This window comes from Macaca fascicularis, chromosome 7 (genome assembly GCF_037993035.2).
Source record: "Macaca fascicularis isolate 582-1 chromosome 7, T2T-MFA8v1.1".
Classification (NCBI taxonomy): Eukaryota; Metazoa; Chordata; class Mammalia; order Primates; family Cercopithecidae; genus Macaca; species Macaca fascicularis.
The window spans coordinates 55,636,374-55,657,623 of record NC_088381.1 but is presented as its reverse complement, the minus strand read 5'-3'; the positions used below and the strand labels follow the sequence as shown (position 1 = coordinate 55,657,623).

At 46.0% G+C, this 21,250-nt stretch overlaps 2 protein-coding genes across 11 annotated transcripts in view; one reads left to right on the top strand and one right to left on the bottom strand.

The window, feature by feature from the left end:
* The window catches only part of SKIC8 (SKI8 subunit of superkiller complex), a 16,661-nt gene extending 13,995 nt beyond the window's left edge, over positions 1-2,666 (top strand). For all 4 annotated transcript variants that reach the window (XR_012415237.1, XR_012415236.1, XM_045395875.2 and 1 more), the window contains 2 exons: positions 561-639; positions 2,380-2,666. Coding sequence is in view for 2 of the 4 variants with exons in the window: in XM_045395875.2 (XP_045251810.1) it covers positions 561-639; positions 2,380-2,469 (169 nt within the window). In the remaining 2 variants the exon portion in view is untranslated. The remainder of the gene's footprint in view (positions 1-560; positions 640-2,379) is intronic.
* Positions 929-21,250, bottom strand: DNAJA4 (DnaJ heat shock protein family (Hsp40) member A4). Of its 7 annotated transcripts, none has more exons than XR_010588183.1 (8): positions 20,509-20,832; positions 14,802-14,982; positions 12,567-12,671; positions 11,443-11,670; positions 10,140-10,370; positions 5,745-5,845; positions 5,325-5,645; positions 929-1,035 (listed from the first exon to the last, which is right to left on the bottom strand). XR_010588183.1 is itself a non-coding variant. In XM_005560206.5 (8 exons), the coding sequence occupies exons 1-8, from the start codon at positions 21,079-21,081 to the stop codon at positions 5,430-5,432; spliced, it is 1,281 nt and encodes a 426-aa protein (XP_005560263.4). In that variant the 5' UTR covers positions 21,082-21,250; the 3' UTR covers positions 3,695-5,429. The 7 variants fall into 7 exon arrangements, 6 of the variants coding, with proteins under 6 accessions (XP_005560263.4, XP_015308647.1, XP_073852592.1 ...); XM_005560206.5 differs by lacking the exon at positions 929-1,035 and adding an exon at positions 21,002-21,250 and having other exon boundaries at positions 3,695-5,645; positions 20,509-20,647; XM_015453161.4 differs by lacking the exons at positions 929-1,035; positions 20,509-20,832 and adding an exon at positions 19,107-19,268 and having other exon boundaries at positions 3,695-5,645.

Genomic DNA, 21,250 nt, shown 5'->3' with positions numbered 1-21,250 from the left:
AGTGAAGTTAGTTGACCTTAGCTGGAACAAAAGTCAACAAGGAATCCTTTTAAACAGTTAAACTCTTAGTTTTTCATTATAAATTGAGGCTTCTACCAAAGTGACTCTAAGGTAGACTTGTGTTCCAATGGTAACTTAAAATATGTAAATGTTTGTAAAATGTTGTTTATAGATCTCAGTGTTGGTCAGCCCTGGGATGGCCAAGACAGTTGGAAAGCAGGAGATGGACAACTTGAAGGCATTGCACAGTGCTTTAGAGGCCTCCTGCGAGCCTTGGTTTTGAAGTTTTAACAGGCCTCCCTCCCATCTGGAAATAGGTAGCTGTGTCTGAGACTCCTGGAGAACAATTAAAATGAGGGCCAGGCAGATCAGAATTTCAGGAAAACGGCTACCCTGTGAGGAGGGAAAGCCACCCAGTGATGATGCAATACCTGTCCATTTCCTGTACTGGGGTGTGGGGGCTGGGGGGTCTGAAGTTAGAAGAATGTAAGTCATCAAAGGATTTTTGGTCGAAGTCCTTCCAACTTCAAACCGATACTAATGTTCACTTTTTAAAATAGTTCGTCTGACAAAAGTGTAAAAGTTTGGGATGTTGGAACCAGGACGTGTGTTCACACTTTCTTTGATCACCAGGATCAGGTATGGCATTACTATTTCCTCTTTAGATAGCTGGGGTTGTTTGACCATCGTACCAAAGAGGTTTTCTTTTCCTAACCTTGTTGCTTGAGCTGTAGATACCAGTAGATGCCTGGGCCTGAGCTGCTGTGTCTGCTCAGTCATCCGTGTAGCCAGAGTTCCTGTGCACAGTCTGGGGTGCAGAGGCTGGGATGTGCTGTCAGCCTAGCAACTCACGAGGCATATCCCCACACAGGCCGGAAGACATTGTGTTAGCCCCACAGCCTTTAAATGCCATCTTTGGAAATTGCTGCAGCTGGTGTCTGGGGCCCTCTCCTGGGGGCTGCTGGGCCATGGCAGGTTCACCAACGACCTTCGTCTTCAGGAGATTCCATTGCTTATCACTTGTCATTTTTGGAACTGTCCAAAGAAGAGATGTGATTTTTTTTTTTTTTTTAATATAGAAGCTGGAAATTCTTACAAGTTTTTTGGCTTTAGTGGTATTGATAACTTTTGTTTCAGTCTTTAAAAGGAAACTGTTCTCACAAGCCTCTTTGTCTTTGCCAAGGTGACTATGTGAAATAAGGTGTTCTAGTGCAATACTGCTCAGTCTTTCATGTGTGCTTGTATCCCCTGGGAACCTAGTTAAAATGCAGATGCTGCTTCACTAGGTCTGGCACAGGGCCTAGGATTCTGCATTTCTAACAGGCTCCCAGGTGAGGCCAAGGCTGCTGGTCCTAACCACACTGTAAGGTCTTAGGGAACTAAGCATAAAAAAATAAAACGTCCATGGCAGTATAAAATTGGCTTTTAATACATTTTAAATATTTTTAGATGGTCCTATAGATTTCTCCTCTTTGAAATGAAACTTAAAGTTAACTAACATTGTTCATGCTTTTTACTTTTCACCTTAAATTGTTTCCAACAAAATTGAGGGGGTTGAATCTTGATATTCCACTCCTGGATTTAAACATCTTCCTCAAGGAGTAAGTCCTGGCTAGCTGTGTTGCCTTGTATGCATGGATCATTGCAGTGCTGTTTCAGAGGCTGGAGTGAAAGGCCATCATGCAGCCCAATCCCAACACTAAAATCAGAGTAGGGTGACAGGCTTACCACCCAAAATCACCTCCTAATAATCAGGAAGTTATTCCTGACTAGAGAAACTCCAACCACATCAATTCTGTCTGGGAAAGAGGTGTGAATCAGTTAATTCAACACATAGCAAATAAAAATCTATGGTCCACAGTAATATGTTGTCTAGCTCCTGGGAACAAGCAGGCTCCATAGGCCACTCATAACAGAGTGAGAATTATTGACCGTGGGGGGTGGACACAAGGGGCCAGCTGAGGAGCACAGTTTGTGATTTACCCTATAGGCAGTGATCTCGGGGTAGTTGTGGGGCCTCTTTCTTCCTGGAAGCATAAATGTTGGTCTCTTATGACTTCCATCTTCCTGGCACTAGGTTACCTCGGGATTCTGACTCTTTGAAAGGGTTATAGATAATCTTGATTAGTACTGTATTTAAAAATGATTTTTTTTTTGTTTTTTTTTGGAGTATGGGAAGGGACAGGAATGCTAATTAAATAGCAATACTGGAAGGTGCTTGGTTAAAGCCTCCATTCTCACTGATTTAGAAAGTACAAGAATATCCTCATCTCAGTTTTTGTAGATTCAGAATAACGAGAAAATAAGGATGTTCATTTCATAAATATTATAAAGAATAAAGGCATTTGTAGAACTTTTTTTTTTTTTTTTAATTTACAGGTCTGGGGAGTAAAATACAATGGAAATGGTTCCAAAATTGTGTCTGTTGGAGATGACCAGGAAATTCACATCTATGATTGTCCAATTTAAACATCAAAGTCTCCAGGCTTATGCTGCAAAGAGAATGTACGGATTGATCATGACATTCCTTACCTTTTTAGGCTTGTTTAAAAGAAATATAGCATTTATTGTAGCAAAGACTTAAATTTTGTAGATACAATATAAATCTTTTCATGTTTTATTGGGAATGCTGTTCATACTTTAACATAAAGCTTTCTTAATGCAAACACCAGTGTCCTTGAACATGCTTCTTTTTTCAGTTACCCTATTACCAGTGAAACAGTAAGAGGGATTGGCATTAAGAGCAAATCTCTGCCTTAGCCATCAAGAGATCCAGGCACTTCTTTAACTTTCCGGCTTAGAAATACAGGCTCTTCCAGGGAATTGACTCATGCAGTGAGATACAGCAGCGAGCGCCCCAGAGCTGTGATAAAGAAGCTAATCTATTATAGAATGGAGTCCTGAAGGAAAGAGTATATTTGACTGCATAGGAACATTATGTACTCCCGTCTATCTGGGCATCCTTCTACTTGATGTATTAAAGATGTCCCCTGCCAAGCCCTCCTTCCCCTTATTAATTTCAGAGAGGTCTCTAACTCACTAGGTGGGTATTGGAAGGCAGGCTGCTATTCTTGCTGCCTTAATAATGCCTAGGCTCAAGCCTGTGCCTCATTCCGTAGAACAGTAGCTCTGCCTTAGTTATTTCAGAGTATCTGTACCTCAGAGTTTCCTCCTCATCAGCCCCCTTGAGACTCACGTTAGTGAGAAAGATGTAAGTAGCTAAACACTTGGAAGAGTGTTGCTTTTTATTGATCATAACTTAATATGCTTATGAGTCAGGTCATGTGCTTTTCCCCAGACGACTCACTGCCCTCAGAATAAAGCTCACCCTTTTTATCATAGCCCCCTGCTTCTTCCTCCTGCTTGCCTTGCTCACCCTCCTGTAACCACATCATCATTGCCATTCTTCTGCTTGGAATGTTTTCCCTCCAGACCTTCGGACGTCTGCTCCCCAACTGCATCCAGGATTCTGCCTAGATGCCAGCTCCTGGTAGAGGCCTTCTTCCCTTTCCCTTCTACTTACTCCCATTCCTCTTGTTCTTCATAGCAGTTACCACTTTTTGTTTGCATTCACCCCCATCCCCAAAATAAAGCTCCATGAGGGTGGAAACTTCATTCCATTATATCAACCAATGAGAGGCAAGCTGGCACTTAACACTGAGCTCTCGAAAAAATGAAAAAGCAAAGCCACTTGTCTCTCATACCAGCTCAATTTTAATTTAAAGTGACAAATGTACAGGTGGAATAAAATTTTAAGCAACACCCTCCAAATTCCTCTTATATGACAAGAAGGAGCTGAATGTAATTTTACTCCATCACCAACGAAACAGTAGTTCTTTAGCAATAGTTAGGAAGTCACAGCACAGAAACAACACCCCGGAGTTGTGGTCCATTTACAAATAGATTTTTCACTTAGGCTTCGTTGGAAGAAGTGATTTTATATCTGTCCTGACCCATGGTCAAAGTGGGCATAGGTGGGCTGCTTCTATACTTTGAGCAAATTATGCCTCACTAGCTAGCAATGTTCTGCGGGAACCTGGTCCGTGCAGCTGGTTCGCCCTACTTCTGCATGGTCTGATCTGCTTTTTGACCCTCCTAAGGAAGATCCCTGGTCTGAGTGAAACTCTCAGGTGCCATGTAACCAAATAAGGGTAGGGTAGATCTGACAGGCGGCCTCTGCTTTAACCCAACAGCTTACAAGTTTTTTGTGACTTGGGGGCAAGAAATAAGCAGTAATGGCTAAAGACTGAGGGAACCCTAAGTTCGAATTGTAGTCTACCTGTCAGGAATAAAATAATGACTGATATCCCTCCAAACAAGCTATAATTTACAGTAGTAGTCCATACAAACTGTAATCCACAGTGGAACTCAGAGCAGTTCTTACCAAAACATCACTTGAGCAGGAAGCCCTTTGTAATACGGCTGTGCAATGAGAGGAACAATCCTTTGGAAGGGAGCTGAATCTGGGAGAATGAGGTGGAAAACACTGGGGAGTTCTATGCCTTTGCAGACCCTCAAGTCACCCCAGATTACTGGTCAGAGAAGCTGGCTGTGCCATGGGCCAAACCAGCAGCATTCTCCCTCAGCTTCCGTTGCTGCACTGAGGCTGCCGGGGACACAGAACGATTTAGTTTTCTTTACAGGTAAGCACTTTGGTGGGAAAGCATTGCAAAAGTTGTCAACAGAAAATCATTAAAACCATGAAGAACAAGGTGTGAGGGTCACGGCAAACAGTTATCAGCATATGATTCAAAACACTGGTTTGTCCTCACCACAGAGCTTGGAAGGTTCAGAAAACTTCCAAGAGAGATGATCAGACACACTCACATTCCATCCACTGAAGGGCACAGAACAGTAGGAACTAAGTTGGCCCTGTTAAGCAGGCACAGGCAGCCATGTCCGATCCATGGATGTGCTTTTGTTCTTTAAGAGGATCATCTAGAATCCTCAGAAATGTTACCTTAGCAGCCCTGAGATCATGCCCTCAATAACTCTGCCAAGGGAGGGGGGAGAAACCACAGACCTAGAGATGGGCCAGGATGCCCACTTTGTGCCTTGGGGTTCGCTAGGGGGCTGAGCTGCTAACTGGGCTGTGCTTTATTGGTGACACTGAATTATGGCAAAGCCACTAGAAGCACAAAGTGTTGGTGCAATCACTGACATCTCAAAAAGTATATCCTGAAAATAGAAATGAACAGATTCGATATACAGACTAGAGGTGATTTACACTTAAAACATTTAAATATAAATTAAGTTATAACTTAAGTTACAACCAAAATAAAAACCAAAAAGACACTCAGCAATTAAGAATGCTGAACACGTACACAGGACATCCCAAACATGAGGCCATTAAAGCGATCCATTTTCATTGTGCCAACTTTACATTCATCATGTGCTAGTCCGGCGGGGCCACGCTGCCCCGCACCACGTCATGCTGTCTGGCACTGCACTCCAGCCCGGGGCCCGTCTTCGTCCTCCTCATAGGCCTCCCTGTGCTGACGCCAGTTCTGCTCATTGGGAGAAAACTCCTTCAGCTCCACCTGATCCATGTCATCTGTAATCCTCACTTTCTGTCGAGGAGGCAGTAAAGCTTCCAGCTGAGGAAGCTTTTCCAGAGAAAGCCAGTGTTTTTCAGGGAAGATTACCTGTAAAGGGTGAGGTGGGAAAGAAAGGTGGCTGTTTTTTCCCCTTCCAATTAAGGCATTTAATAATATGTCCACGACAATGAAACACAGTGAACTTACTAAAAATTGTATGATTAGAATCCCTTTTTCCAGGGGTGCTTTGTAGATGGGCATTCCTTCATCACGCACACATTTCAGGTCCCCGTGCTTTATCACCTCACCTGCCAGAGAAAGGGTCAGTTATGAAGCAGAAAGGCAGAGGGGCCTGCAGAGGTCGTTCTCCCTCACGGGAGAGCCTGAGGCAGGTCCTAGCACCCCGTGGCACTGGGCAAAAGCAGCGTGGCATCTGACTGGAAGGCTGGTCCCAATCCCAGGTATCCTTGTCAGGTACTGCCTGGGGGTGGGGCTCGGGCTGGGACTCTGGCCCGTGCTCCCCCGGCCCGTGCTCTGAGCTCCAGCAGTGTGTCAAGGGGGCAGCATGCTGCAGCCACCATCACAGGTAGGCTTGAAACAAGTGAACCAAAGTCATGACACCCAAGTCTGCATAAAATGGGGCCAACAACCATCACTCTGCCCCTTCGTGGGGTGACAGGTATTCCTACCACAAGGGGAACAGGAATGCTCCTCACAGACAGGAAGAAGCCTCAAGAGTCCAACCAGTCCCCTGCCTGGCATAAAAACTGGCTCTCAGCCACCTGTAGGTGACACCCAGGTTCCTTGGTAGGGAGCTCACTAGGTGGCTTGGCCACAGGCAATCTCCTTCATGGTCACAATGCACTTCCATACACGCTGCTGAGCTGGAGTCACCCTCCCGGCTGGCACCGGCTGGGTCTTACAGCTACGTGACTTTGCAAGGCATCAGGGGAGTTCAGACCCCAAGAACTCTGAGGCATTCTCCCAAGTCAGAAACTTCCCTCTAAGCATGGAAAAGGAAAGGGACAAAAGGGTTTCTGATAAAGTATACTCTTCAGCTCAGCAATGAATATGGACAAAGACAGAAAGAAATGTTTGGAAAAAATGGGGGAGACGGTGGAGGGGAATCGAAACACTAATTTATTCAGCAGTCCACTTCCATATGGAACTATCTAGAAAGTGAGCTCTCTCTTCAAGAGGAAATCTTTAAAGAGGAGGTTTTAAAAATAAAGTAAGCCAATGACTATCCTTGAGGTTCATTCACGGGCAGGGCTGTGGCTCAGACATGGCCTTCAGAGCCTACTGACTGTGCAGGACAGCAACCCCTTAGCTAAACTGCTCCGGACTGCTGGCTTTTTGTGTTCCTGTTTATTCTTTTTCTGAAATACAGTCATGGCCAGGCGCAGTGGCTCACGCCTGTAATTCCAGCACTTTGGGAGGCCGAGGCGGGCAGATCACGAGGTCAGGAGTTCGAGACCAGCCTGACCAACATAGTGAAACCGCCATCTCTACTAAAAAAAAAATAGAAAAATTCGCTGGGCATGATGGGGTGTGCCTATAATCCCAGCTACTCGGGACGCTGAGGCAGAATGGCGTGAACCCGGGAGGCAGAGCTTACAGTGAGCCAAGATTGCGCCACTGCACTCCAGCCTAGACAACAGAACAAGACTCCATCTCAAAAAAGAAAAAAGAAATACAGTCATGCACAGCATAGTGACCTTTCAGTCAACAACATTCATGAAGATGGTTGCAAAGATTACACCAAACTTTTACTGCACCTTTCCTACGTTCAGATACCCACATACTCAGCATCATATTACAACTGCCAATAGTATTCAGTACAGCAACCTGCTATGCAGGTTTCGGCCCAGGAGCAACAGGCTATGCCACACAGCCTAGGGTGTAGCAGCCTACGCCATCTAGGTCTGTGCAAGTGTATTCTATGATGTTCACACCATGACAACATCGCCAAACAATGCATTTCTCAGAACGTAGCCCCATCATTAAGTGACACATGACTGGTTTTTCTGTCTCCCCATTCCTATCAGGTGTCACTTCTTGCTGCTCTCAAGCTCTACTCCCCATGCTTCTGCTTCTAGCTTACCGGGAGGTGGGAAACTGACCAAGCATGGAAAACTACAGGTAGAACACCACCACAATTTCGGCTCTCCCGGCAGGTAAATACCCGCCTGCAGGCAGGGCCATCACACCCTTGTGTGGCTCCAAAATCACTTTTTTAATTAATCCAATCCTCAGCAATGCTCATAACAGGCTAAAGGGCTCTAGGGAAGAAGGCATTTCAACAGCGGAAGAGGGAGGAGAGAAGATGGAGAAACAAGAAATAAGCCAACACAAAAGAGGGGTGAAGAAAAAAGGAGAGGGTGCAAACGAGAACAAAGTAAAAGCAAAAACAAAACAAAAAGGAAAACAAATCCCCAAAGAACTCTCCAACAGCAGGTTTCCTGGATGCTCCACCCTTCCTTATAATAAAGAAGGAAATAGGTTTCTTAGGATTTGCCACTTCCTTCCCTCTGGGGCTTTTTCTCCGCCACTCTCACTCCATTTGGCTCCCGGTTCCCTAGGCTGGGGTCAGCTAAGGCAGCAAGGAACACTGGGCTCTGACCCTTGGCAGGGCCCAAGCCTCAAACAGTCCATCCCTGGACAGGATGGTCTTTCGCAAAGAAGTTACATACAGATGCCGCCCAGCCCCGGCTCAGGACGGCTAGGATCTGGGCTGTGACCATGTAAGGGCGTCTTGGACACAGTGCCAGGGTGTTGAGCTCACAACCAGTGGTCTGGGGCTTCATGTAAACTGTGATCTTCAAACTCCTTCTTGAGGGAAGAAATGGGTGCCTTGGGAGGTCTATGAAAGCCTAAGGGTAGGTGTTTTATTTTAAATTTTCATGCAAATTTTGCATTATACTGCAGTGCTTCCCCCAATCCTTGATTATGTATAAAAACACAAGTCTGGGCAACATGGCAAAACCCCATCTCTACAAAAAATATAAAAATTAGATGGGCGTGGTGGCATGTGGCTGTAGCACTAGCTACTCCGGAGGCTGAGGTGGAGGGTACAGTGAGCTGAGATCATGCCACTACACTTCAGCCTGAGGACAGAGCGAGACCCCTGTCTCAAAAAATAAATGAACAAATTTTAAAAATAAATAAAAACAGACACAGAGCAAATGACAAACCAAATGGGGTAAAATGTTAACATCAGACAAATCATATATGGGTGGACCTCGGACTATTTTTGTATTTACAACTTTTTGTAAGCTTGAAATTGTTTCCAAATAAGTTTGTTTTAAAATCCCAAAAACTGATCAAGCCTTGGATATATAATTCTGCTTCCTATTATCCCCAGGAAAGGAGGAACCTGAAAGAATCCAAGAGAGGAAAGAGAAAAAGAGCACGGGAAGAGGAAAGCAGGCAAGGAGGGGAAGGGGGAGAGGGACAGGGAGGGAACAGAAGCCCAGGCCTCAGTCACCCCACTGGACTTGAGTCTTATCTCCAGCTGCCACTGCCCTGGGGGCAGGCTTATTGGCTGGTTACCTCCGTGCCTGCCCTGAACCTACCCCTTTTGCCCCAAACCTCAAGTGGCCACAGGAAAAGGTAATCCCAGCCCCACGGCCAGTGAGGGGACTACAGCAACACTGCAAATGGCTGGTGCTGGGGCCCAGGCTGCTTCGGTGGCGTAGCCACCACCACACCCATCCAGACATTCTTTGCTATGCACAGCTGACCTTAGTGCTATTCAGAAGCAGCTTCAAGTCAAGGTCTCTGGCCTGGCCTCTCTTCTTTCTCAGCCCCTTCTAGGCAGGTGCTCTGGTGCCCACACAGACCCTCACTGCAGTGAACACAGAAACCCTCCTGGGAGATGAGTCCCCTAGTGTCTACAAGGGGGTTGGGGGCTGAGCTCAGGCCCTCAGGAACCCTTTCAGCCCAGAGGCATCTCCCTCTGGCTCCCATGGGTGTGTGCAGACCAGCAATTCCTGTGGAAACCTCCAAGGATAAGCTGATAGGCAAAGTCTTTCTTACAGGAAAATTCTCCTTTAAAATGTAACTCATGTAATGAACAACAGAGGCTACAGGAACATGTGGATGAATCAGCACAAATCACCACTTGATAGAAAAACACCACCTATTAAGCTGTTTTCTTATACAAAAATAAATTTTTAAAAATTTAAGTTTAATTGGCAGACTTCATCTAAAATTTCAGAGCCCCAAGATTCTTATTTGAGACTTTTCCCCCCAACCGAATATTTTTTCTAGGGGAATATAAAAGGACTTTATAAATTATCCAGAATCATTAGGGATAACTTTAAATTTAGAGAAAATCACGTCATACTAATTTGTGTAACAGAATTTGACTTTAAATGTGAAATCAGGTGAACTATTCCCAACACAAATAAGAAATACTCAAGGCGACAGATGCCCTAAACACCTGGCTTGATCATTACCCATTTTATGCATGGGACAAAGTATTACGTGCACCCCATCAATACGTAAACTATTATGTAGCAATAAAAAAAATCAGGCTAACTTGCTATAATTATGCCAAACATACAGAACGTCAATGGAAACACACATTTGAAACGTTACCTGATTTGGATGTAATAACAAGAATTCGATTGTCCAGTGTTTTTATCGTCTTCTTGAAGCCACAAAGAGCTTCAGAAAGCTGAATTTTCATTTTCATGATCAAGTCATGGCCTCGTCTCTGAAAGACACTATGATCCTTCTGATCAAGCACAATTATGACATCACCAGGCTCCAGCTCAGGCTCCTGATCTCCTTCTCCATGAAATAGTATCTTTTGCCCATCTTTCATACCTATGAAACATCATCCCTTTCTGATTAGCCATTTCTCATACAAACCATGCTTCCTTAAAGCTTTTGAAGAAGGAACAGAGTCCTTCAGGGGTTCTTTATTCATCAAGCCTCCCAATCTCATGCAGGCACAAGGCAGGGAGGGGTGGCTAGGATGGCCAATGAGAAAAGAGGTCCCGCTTCCCTTGGCATAATGTGGGGCCAAGCCCAGCATGCACAGGGAGAGGGGGAATGCGGCTCTACATCCCAGGTTTCCATAGCACTCCCTTCCCCGGGCCTGTGATGCCACACTGCCAGCATGGGGTCACCACCCACTTCCCAGGGCACAGGGTGCATGACTAAGGACTGATGGGGGTCAGCCAGCCCTGTCCTTTTCTAATAAGTCATTATGCACACTCAAGGCACAGGGTTCAGGCATGTTTAAACAGTAAGTCCTTTCATAACACCTGTGTCGGTTTGGGTGTTAATTCTTTTACTTTTGGTCTCGTATCTGATCTAGGATATATTCACTGGATTGGAAAGCCACAGAATCATCAGGGAATACTTGGAGGACAGCTAAAATGGAAAAAGGCCTTAAAATGATGGCATCAGGCAAAATGAATAGCAGGAGAAGGTGCTGTATTTGGGGGAATCTGATGCACCAGATGGGGAAATGTGGAGAGAAAGGGAACATGCAGCCACAAACACTTAAGCCCTTACGGCCAATGAGCATTGGAAGCGACCAGGAAGACAATCCTAAAGATTCTAGAGGAATGGCTTGAGAATATCAGGAGATGGCAACTAACCAAAACCAAGGCCAAGTAAGACTTTCAGAGCATTAGAAAATCTCATAAAGAGGCTGTCTGTGATCTCAAGGAAGTAAACCTCGGCAAGAACACTTTGGCAGGTGACATGGAATGGAAATAAGGCCAGGAAGGGTGGAGAGAAGATGACCGGGACACAAGAGGAATTCATGGCACACCCAATACATGTTGTGATACAGCTCACTTCCCTGACATCTAGCCTGTGTATCCCACGATTAGCACCCAGACAGCATTTCCAGCCAGTGTGGAGCACCAGCTCTGCGCAGCCTCACCTTTTTCAACATGTACCTCGATAATCTTCTTCTCACGGATCACCTTGGCACCGCTGCAGCTCTCGCAGCGGTCCTTGGGGTTGATGCGCTCGCCCTGGCCCTTGCACTCAATGCACACGGTCTGGATCTGCTGCACCATGCCCGGCCCGATCTGCTGGATGTGGATCTGCATCCCCCGCCCCTTGCACAGCGGACACTTCTCCACCGATCCCTTCTTCCCGCCAACACCTGCAGGGTCGGGGGAGGCAGGAGTGAGGGCCATGCTCTTCCCTTACCAGTGTCCCTGCTGGGCGCCACAGCAGAAGGGTAGGGAACCCTCACATCAGACATTGGGCTTAGAATTCTATTTACAATCAAAAAACAATGCAGAAGAGCCTGGAGGAGTCCAGCCAAGCAGATAACATCCAGATGTTAACATCTGACCTCAAATGTTTGTGATTTTGGCTGCATCAATCCAAATTTATTACTTTAGCTTCATCAAATGTGTTTTCTTCCACCCCAGGTGGAACCTGCATAGGCCCACAGATGAATGAGGAGGCTGGGGCTATGGAGATCTAGAGAACAAAAGTTCTGTCAATAGCAGCAGCTACCCAGCTCAGCCAATTCTCTCTGTGGGACAATGTGAGGCTGGGGTCACCAGACATGGCTTTTCTGGAAAACTCAGATTTTTAAAAAATTATAATAATTATATGTACATTTAAGTCAGGGGTCAAGAAACCATGGCCAGACTGCTTGGGTTTGTAAATAAAGCTTTACTGGAACACAGGCATGCCCATTCATTTATGTAACATGATGGCAGAGTGAACTAGTTACAAAAGACTCCATGGCCTGGAAAGCCTAAACTCTGGCTCTTTACAGAAAAAGTCTGCCAGTCAACCCCTAGATGGGGTCAAGTGTCTGATTCTTAATTTTTAAAAATAGTCGTCAACATGTCAAACAGAGGTGCAGCCCAAAGAAAACATTCATTCAGGCAAAGAGATGTGGTCCTCAGGCCACCTGTCTGTAATCTCTGCTTGACCCTTGCATTTGAAATAAGATAACTTATTTTCCCTGAACTAAAACAAGCATTGTTTCTGAATCTAAGGGATCAGAACTGTGAGGTTCAGTCAAAAATTAATTTTTACCTTCACATTTCTCACAAATTACATTTTTCTGGAGGGCCAATTTCTTCGTGACTCCATTATATAAATCTTCAAGAGTTACAGATAACTGGTGTACAACATTCTTGCCTTAGCAAGGGAGAAAAAAAATTAGTGGCGTTGAATGAAATATACCACTGTATTAAATACCACCCATATGACCCTTAGTTGTATGAAGTCTCCAGAGATTCAAGACTGTGGATGGGTCATGCGCTCCCTTCCCTGCAGGAAGCAATGCTTCTATTCTATTACCCCAGCCCATCCTTCTAGCCCTCAGCCAATAACAAGAGCTAATACCTTCTCTAGCTATGAGCTAATTAATCATTTATAGAGGCCAACAAAAAGACTTTCCACCTTTATTTTTGGAGAACAAATCTGAGGACAGGGAGAGTACTAATTGAGAAACCAAAAGCAGTATGAACCCACGAAGTTGGTTAAGTTTCCCCATGAAAGGAGTTCTTTCTATACATAAATCTGTGACAGCCAAAGTCTCTGGATCTTTTCAAACTCTTCCTTGGGCATAAAGCACTTGACTTTCTGAGCCCTTCTGTAACTGGTGGCCAAATGGGAATTCCTTCCTCTGCCAAAATCTTGCTTCTGCACTCAGGACGGTGGGTGTTTGGTCCTGAGGGTGGGCGTGTGCTCCAGCGCCTGCCAGCCTGTCAAGACTGACAGCATCAAGACCCTCCCTGCTGCCCGTGGAGCTCCCGCAGTCACTGAGACAAGCTGTCCTGGTTTACTGGCTGCCAACTTTGAGAGATGACTTAATTAAGGGCATGAAGTTTTTCATCTCAAGACAGTGAGGGAGCTGGACAAGAGAATACCCAAAGTTTTAATTACGTGCACACCATCAATTTTATGAGCAGGCAATATGCTCAAAGGACAGGGGAAGGATTTTTCCCTAATAAACACTTTGTGATTTTCAGCACTCTGTGTTCACAGAATTGACACCCAAGCTTTTTAAAGCTCAAAGTCAATTACAATGTGATAACAGGTGCTGCTTCATTTATCTAGGGGTCTCTCAAAAACCACACTTCTTAAACCCCAAGGCAGAGCTCATTTCTTCTGACTTTATCCAGAATTATAAAAAGCCTGCTTATCTTTCTGGTTTCAAGATTCAAAGCAGCCTGACAACAGTAAACTAAACAGGGGGAATGGGAACTAGTCTATTGGCAACTACTAACATTAGCAACTACTAACAACAGAGGTAATAGCCTGTAGTCTGGCAGAAGGTGAGATGCAGAAAAATTAGGAAGAGCAAACCTCCAAAGTCAAAACAGTGGCCTGGGGCCACTGAGCTAAGGGCTAAGTTCCTCATTCACCTGGGGATGAAGTTGCTACTACTCATAAAGCATTCTGAAAAGAAAGACAGGTCATTTACAAAGATTTCAAACATAAAGAGGTAAAATTTGTTACCTAGAAAATCCCCTGAGCAGGCTGGGAAATGAGGCCATACTGAACATGGCAAGGGTACCCACCTAGAATTAGAGAGCCTGCAGCCCAGGCCCAGGTCAGGGAAAATGGAAGGCCACAAAGGGAGGGTGGGCAAGAGAGGAGAGGAACACTCTCCGTAAAGGATCCCTGACAACCACAGCAGGCGTCATTTACATCCCTCAACACACTCTGGTGCCTGACCCCAACAACAGAGGAAAAGAAGGCACAATGAACTGGACCACCTTCTTTTCTATCCACCAGTCCATTTGCTCCTTCATATAGTATTGGAGGATGTCAGATAATTACTAAATTTACCAGGAGTTTCCAGGTAGCCTGAGCACTAGACAAGTGATAAACTCTTGAAAGTTAATGATCCCAAAACATGGCAACAGTACCTTGTTTTTTTGTTTGTTTGTTTGTTTGTTTTAAGACAGGGCCCCACCCTGTCATGCAGGCTGGATTGCTCACTGCAGCCTTGACTTCCTGGGCTCAAGACATCCTCCTGCCTCAGCCTCTCAAGAAGTAGCTGAGACTACAGGCATGGCTAATTTTTTTATTTTTATTTTTTTGAGATGGGGGGGTCTCACTATGTTGCCCCAGTTGGTCTTGAAATCCTGGCCCAAAACGATCCTCCCACCTTGGCCTCCCAAAGTGCTGAGATTACAGACATGAACCACTACACCTGGTCCAATCATATCCTTTTAAAGCATGATCTATCCTGATTCCAAAAACACGTACAATTGTGGAAACCATACAACTTATTTATGTTTCTTTAAAAGCATTTACCTCTTCTCTCTCTAGCCATCCGTCCACCACCACCAAAGAACATGTCAAAGATGTCCATGGGTGAAGAGAAGCTGGGGCTGCCTGAGCCTCCTTCTTTAATTGCCTGCTCTCCGCCTTGGTCATAAATATCCCTTTTCTTTGGATCTGAAAGCACTTCATATGCCTGGGATATGAGTTTAAACTTTAAAAGAAAGAGAGAGAGAGAGATTTTTAAAAAGAGAGAAGTTTCAGTTGTTTTATTAAGCAAACCCGCCATATAAACATACAACGTAATAGAGGTATTCTGCCCCAAACCCTTGAACTAGCCAGTCTATACATCCTCTACCTAGAACCTGACTTGCCTGTCTACTTACTCCTTTGGTAAAGTGGGAAACACAGGGCAAACATATTAAGCGACTGGTGAAAGGGACATGACAAGAATAAGGAAGAGAAGGCAGTAGAGAAGGAAAGTTTCTCCCTAATCTGGCTGCACCAGACAGGAAGTCGAGTCCAGCTAGGATACCATGAGATAGTGCCAGGGCTGAATCTCTAACCAGATAAAGCTAGGACTCTGGGCACTACCACTGGCTCACCTCCTCATGGGAATCATTTCATTAGTTTACTAGCATGAAATTCAACTACAGGCATCTGTGAGTACCTAACCACGTGCCAGACATTGTATACAAACCTATACTCCTGATCCTCCCCCAAAAGCCCCATCCTGCCCATAGTCTTCCCCATATCACAGTTATTGGCAATGCCAATCTCACCTGTCAACAAATCCCACTGGCGCTACCTTCACATTTGCATCTCCAGTACCCTGAGACACACACAATATCCCATGTGTAGCATTCCTGCCAAAGAGTTACCACTGGAACCCAATTGTATGAAAGAATCAGAAAAGCCAAATTGAGAGATACTCTAAAATTAAAAGATAGGAAAAAACGAATACAATGTGTGATCCTGGATCAGATCCTGCACTGGGGGAAAAAAAAAATGGCTACAAAGGACATTATTGGAACAATGGGAGAAATGTGAATCTTTGTTCTCAATGTTAAACTTCTTGAATTTGATAACTGCACTATGGTTATGTACAAGGATGTCCTTGTGCCTAAGAGAAACATGCAGCACTTAGGGCTGAAAAGTTACGCTACAGGTAGCTTCCTCCCAAAACCTTTAGCCAACAGTAATAATAATAATAATAATAGATAAAACAAATGTGACAATTTATTTACAACTGGTAAAGCTAGGTGAAGAATACATAGGTGTTCATTGTACCACTCATGTTTTCTGCAGGTATATGGAAATTTAAAAAATAAAATCAGAATGCTAAAACACGCAAGATCTGTTCCTTCTCACCACACCACATCCACTCTGGCAGAAAGCACCATCTCAGGCCTGGACTACTGAAGTGGCCTCCTCCCTGGTCTTCCATGTTCCCTTCTTGCCCCAGCTTTCAGTGTGTTCTCCATTTGAGCCCACTAATTGGGTCAATCCTCTGCTCAAACCTCTACAAGGTGGCCCATGTCACTGGGAGTAAAAGCCAGTCCTAACTTTCATCTATAAGCTCAACCTGGCACCTCTACTTTCTTCTCCTCCTGTGCTTCCCCACCTCAATTCTGTGCCAGCTTCACCAGGCTCCCTGCTGTTCCTCAATTCTGCAGCCTGAGCCTCAGAGGCACCTCAGCCTGGTGTGGCCTCCCCACTCACCTCTTTCCAGCCTTAGCTCACAGACCACCTTCTCAGGGATGCCTCCTGGTGATCCAGCTTTAACACTGCAAACCCACCTCAGACCCTCCCACCCCCCACCCCTGCTGCATATTTCTCCATAGCATTAACCACCTTCCAACAAGCTGTATCATGTATTGCTTAGCTTACGTAGTCCTTACTGCAACATAAGCTCCGTGAAGATGGGGGGTTTTGTCTACTGCTGTCTAACTGAGCCTGGAACCATGCCTGGCATGTAGAAGGCACCTGTTAGATGAATGGTTCGATTCTGGGAACTCAGACATAAATAAATGAGGTAGGGTCTTGGCCCTCCAGAGGCTACAGTTTAGTCAGAGAGACATATATGGATATATAGATATACAGATCCTATAATGCAGCTGGCTTCACAAAATATTCAGGGAAAAAAAGTGCCATGAAATAAGGAATTTGAGAGACAGAACAAGGGAATTTGAGGCATTAATTCCCTTGTTCTACAAATCCCTGATTGAAATCTAATAAGTAACTAATAATAATAGCTAATAAATAATAGCTAAAAAACTGTACAATTTAGAAAAGTATTAAAAAGACGTCAGCATCATATATAAGTCAGCTAGATCTTTTGATATGTTGATTCTCATACCATTTCTGCGAAGAAGTAAGTACCATTCACTACTACCCCTTTCCTCAGCAGAAAACCTGAGATACAGTGTAAGGATTGGGTGCCTGGTACAGATCAGAAAGCATCTAGGCCAGGCTGCCCCTAGAGAGTTTCTGCATCTATCTGCAGGTCAGGACTAGGTAAATAAGCTTCATGGGAATGTCCACCGGAAACACTCAACAAATACCCTGGATACTCACATGACATTTACACTTACTAGAATTATCTAAGAATGGAAAAGGAGTACCCAGTTGCTTGGGACATTCAATCAGAGGCCAGACCTCACATGGGATGAGGGTTCCAACTACCAGTAGGGAGTCCATCCTCTGGGGTCCCAGGACTCCAAAGTCTAATTCAGTTCCCAGCCTGGACCCCCTTCTCCCAGTGGGAGACAAGTGCTATGACCAGCTTGCCTTTCAGGCCATGATCATTTGTCACAGAACCTTAACAGGATTACTATACAGCTGAGGGAAAAATGGCTTTGAAGACTATGTAACAACTTGGGAAAAGTACTTATAATAAAGTATTAAGTGGAAACAAGAAAACAAAATGTCTATGTATCAGGATGGCCATGTATGATCATGCTGGGGGAAGCCTGGAAAGAAGCACAGAGTGGTGAGGATAATGTGTGCTTAGTAGGTTTTCCTCTGTGTTCTAAAATTTTCTGCACAGTTTGCTATCTTTTGATTTTTGAACTTGAAAATCTATCATTCAAACTAAAAGTTACAATGAAATTGACCAAAAGATCAAACTCATCTCAACAGGGTAGTAGCCAAGAATATACCCCACATCATTGCCCCTGAAAGGGACTACCTTGGTGACCCACTACCTACCACCAGGCGTCTTGCGAAAAAAACCAGCCGCAGATAAGTACAGACTCCATACAGAGTGCCCGACAAACACAAGCTGCCCCAACGCTTAGCAACAGGGGACAACAGGGCAAAAAACAAAGACCAACACCCCAACAGCCTTCTCAGTTGTCCCAGCAAGGGCTAAAAAACTGGCATAGTCTATTTTTGAAGAGACATTAATAATACAGTGACAAACTTAGGAGGAAAAAAAATTTAAATGTTCTGCCTGTGATAAAGTGGAAAAGAACTACACACAGACTCACATACACACTCACAAAAGGCCTGCACAGTGCACCCAGCACACAGTGGGGACCAGAAGAGGAGGTATTTGTTGAATGAATGAACAAATGAACGAATGAGCTCTCTCTGGGGAAATTTACAGCAGTTTCTATAAATTGTGTCCCCAGTCTCCTCATCCTCTTTGATTTCCAATCTAAATTGCCACTCTCCTCCCAATATTCCTTCACTGCAATTTCCCTTCCAATTTGTGCCTTTATAGAGCCCTCTTATCCTACATACAATTTTTTAAAGTGCATTCACTCAGCCAGCTAACAAACATTTTAGCACCTACCCTGCACAGCTAGCTACTCACCCCATAAGTGGCCATGGGGGCAAAGTCACTGCCCTGCTTATATTATGGCAGAGAATACAGTTATCAAACAAGTAATCACCTTTAAAGGAATACAGTTAATCAAACAAGTAATCACCATTAAAGTAGGATGCATGTTGGGCCTGTGGTTCAGTCTACGAGGCAGAGGCAGCCTCCTGGAAGATGTTTTAGCGAGAACTAAGGAGTTTTATCCCCTTCCGTGAAGGTAGGGGAAGGAAAGTATTCCTGGCAACAGGCACATCACAGAACCCCTCCCTCCAAGCTGAGATGGGCTTGCCAGACCTCACTGCCAAGGGCCTCATTTATGCGACACTAACTCAGTGCCTGGCTATAAATAAATATTAGTTTAAAACAAACCAAACAACCTGCCCAGACAGGTATTGACAGGGTGAAACCTACATATATGTAGTACAGGTCAAGTCTAATGTTTTAAAAATAAAAGCTTCAGAACAACAAAAGCACATTCAGCTCTAACTGTATACACAGAGGCATGAACTTACTCTTCTGAGTGCTGAGGTTTGACCTGAAACCAGGGTCAGAAGACTTTCCCACGTCTTTAGCCAGCCTGCTGAAATATGAAATTACAAGCCTAGAAGCTCTCCTTAAAGGAGACTGTCAGAAGCAGACTACAATCAATGTAGGGAGCAGGTGGATGAATCACTAGCACCATGTAAAACGCCAGTGCCTTTAAAAGCTACAGTAAGCCATCTAAATATAGATGAGAAAGAACGCAAGTGAGTAACAGACAAATGGTCTTACACGAAAGCATTTTAAACTTGTGACAGCCACATTCAGCACATGTGGCTAAATATAAATATTCCATCACTGTTGCCGTTCAGCCAAACCGTCCTGAAGTAGCTTTCTCCAGTTTGGAATAACTAATGCAGACAGGTATTTTGATTCCAGTGTCGTTTCCAAAGGTCTTAAATGCTACATGGGTGATCAGTGTGGCTTCAAAAGTGGTCCAGGTGACACTGCCATCAGCTACTATAACGGCCCCATCTCCCAAGACCCATGCGGGACAATCAAAGTTTTACAAGAAAATGGCAAGAAGTGAAAAGAGGAATGGGAGGGCCAGCAGCCTTTCCTTGCAACGCCTCATTCCTTCAATTCACGTATTCAGGTGGGTCATGAGCCTCTTTAGAGATAAAAAACAAACTTTCTGTAAACAGGATGGAAAAGCTTTTAACTTCTGTCTCTAAAATGCAGAGCATTTTCAGTCTATGATTGGTACTTATGATCAACTGTGTGTCACCTGTCACCGAAAACCCAGAATATGAGTACAAGCTAATGTCAGGCTGCACATGTCCATGTCCCTGTTTAATAAAGAAAATGGAATTATTCACTATCTGACACTTTTATCAGGTAGGAAGTAGGTGCACAGAACAAATCCAGCTAGTCATTCTCAAGAGAGGCACGGCGTTTGTCCAAGGTACCAGGTCAGATTAAAGACACTCATCCCTAGGGTTTATGCATCAACAGAGAACATGAGCCAGTCGTTCCCAGCAAGTACACAACTGTTTGTGCGTGCCTCAGTTTCCCGGTTTCCATGCCGCCTGTCCCACAGGAACGCCAATACACCCCTATGTGAACTGGGTTCAGCCCCTGCACCTCCCTGACGCCGGACTCCAGCGCGCACTGCAGGGGCTACCCAAACACTTGTGGAGCGAATGGAGGAATGAATGGGTTCGGCACGGACTCGCGAGAGGCCCCAGCCCACACCACATGCCTCCTCCGCGGGCGAAGCGCCCTCCACCGACCGCGCCACCTCTGCCCCGGCCTGGCCCCGAGGCGCCTGGCGACGGCCTCCCCAACAAACGCGGCTCAGGTTTCCCGCCGCCTTCAGTGCTCCTGGCTTAATAACCCTCGGGAGCCCGCCCCGCGCCCCGCGCCGCCCCGCACCTTCTCGCCCTCATCCGGGTTCTTGTCCGGGTGGTACTTGAGAGCCAGCTTCCGATAGGCCTTCTTGATCTCCTCCGGGGACGCGCTGGGCTTCACGCCCAGGATGTCATAGTACTGGGTCTCCTTCACCATCTTGTCTCTGCGGGCGGGCGGGCGAGGCCGGTCAGAGTGCCCCGGACGCCCCTGCCGGGACCCTGGCCCGCGCCCCCGCCGCCCTCCCGCGCGTCACGGTCACGGTCACCGCTGCCACCGCCCTCGCCGCCGCCTGTGGCTCCCGCCCGCTCCCCGCGCTCGGCCGACTTTCACGCCGGGCACCGCCGCACTAGAGCCACCGGCTCCTCCGCGGCGGGTTTTATTCGGCACCGGCGGAAGCTTCCGCAAGGAGACAGTGACGCCACAAAGACCTAGAACCTTCGCGGAGGTTCCGGGCGGCGCCGCGGCAGGTTCGCGGACCAGACCCCCGACGGCCGTCCAGCGCGGCCCAGCAGCTCACCCGGGCTTCTCGGGCGTTTGCTCCTCTGGCTGCCCGTCCGACTCCTCGGAGCTCCAGCTCTGACTGCCGCCCCGGGCCATGGCGGGGGCCGGAGAAGGCGGCTTGGGCCTGGAGGGCGCCCTCCGACGACCGTCCCGCCGCCCCGACGCCGCCCCCTTGCCCTTCCGTGGGTCCGTGGAGCCGGCTGGCTGGAGAGTAGGCGGCCTGGAGGGCTGTGTCGGCAGGAGCCCTGCGCCGAAGGGTGGGACT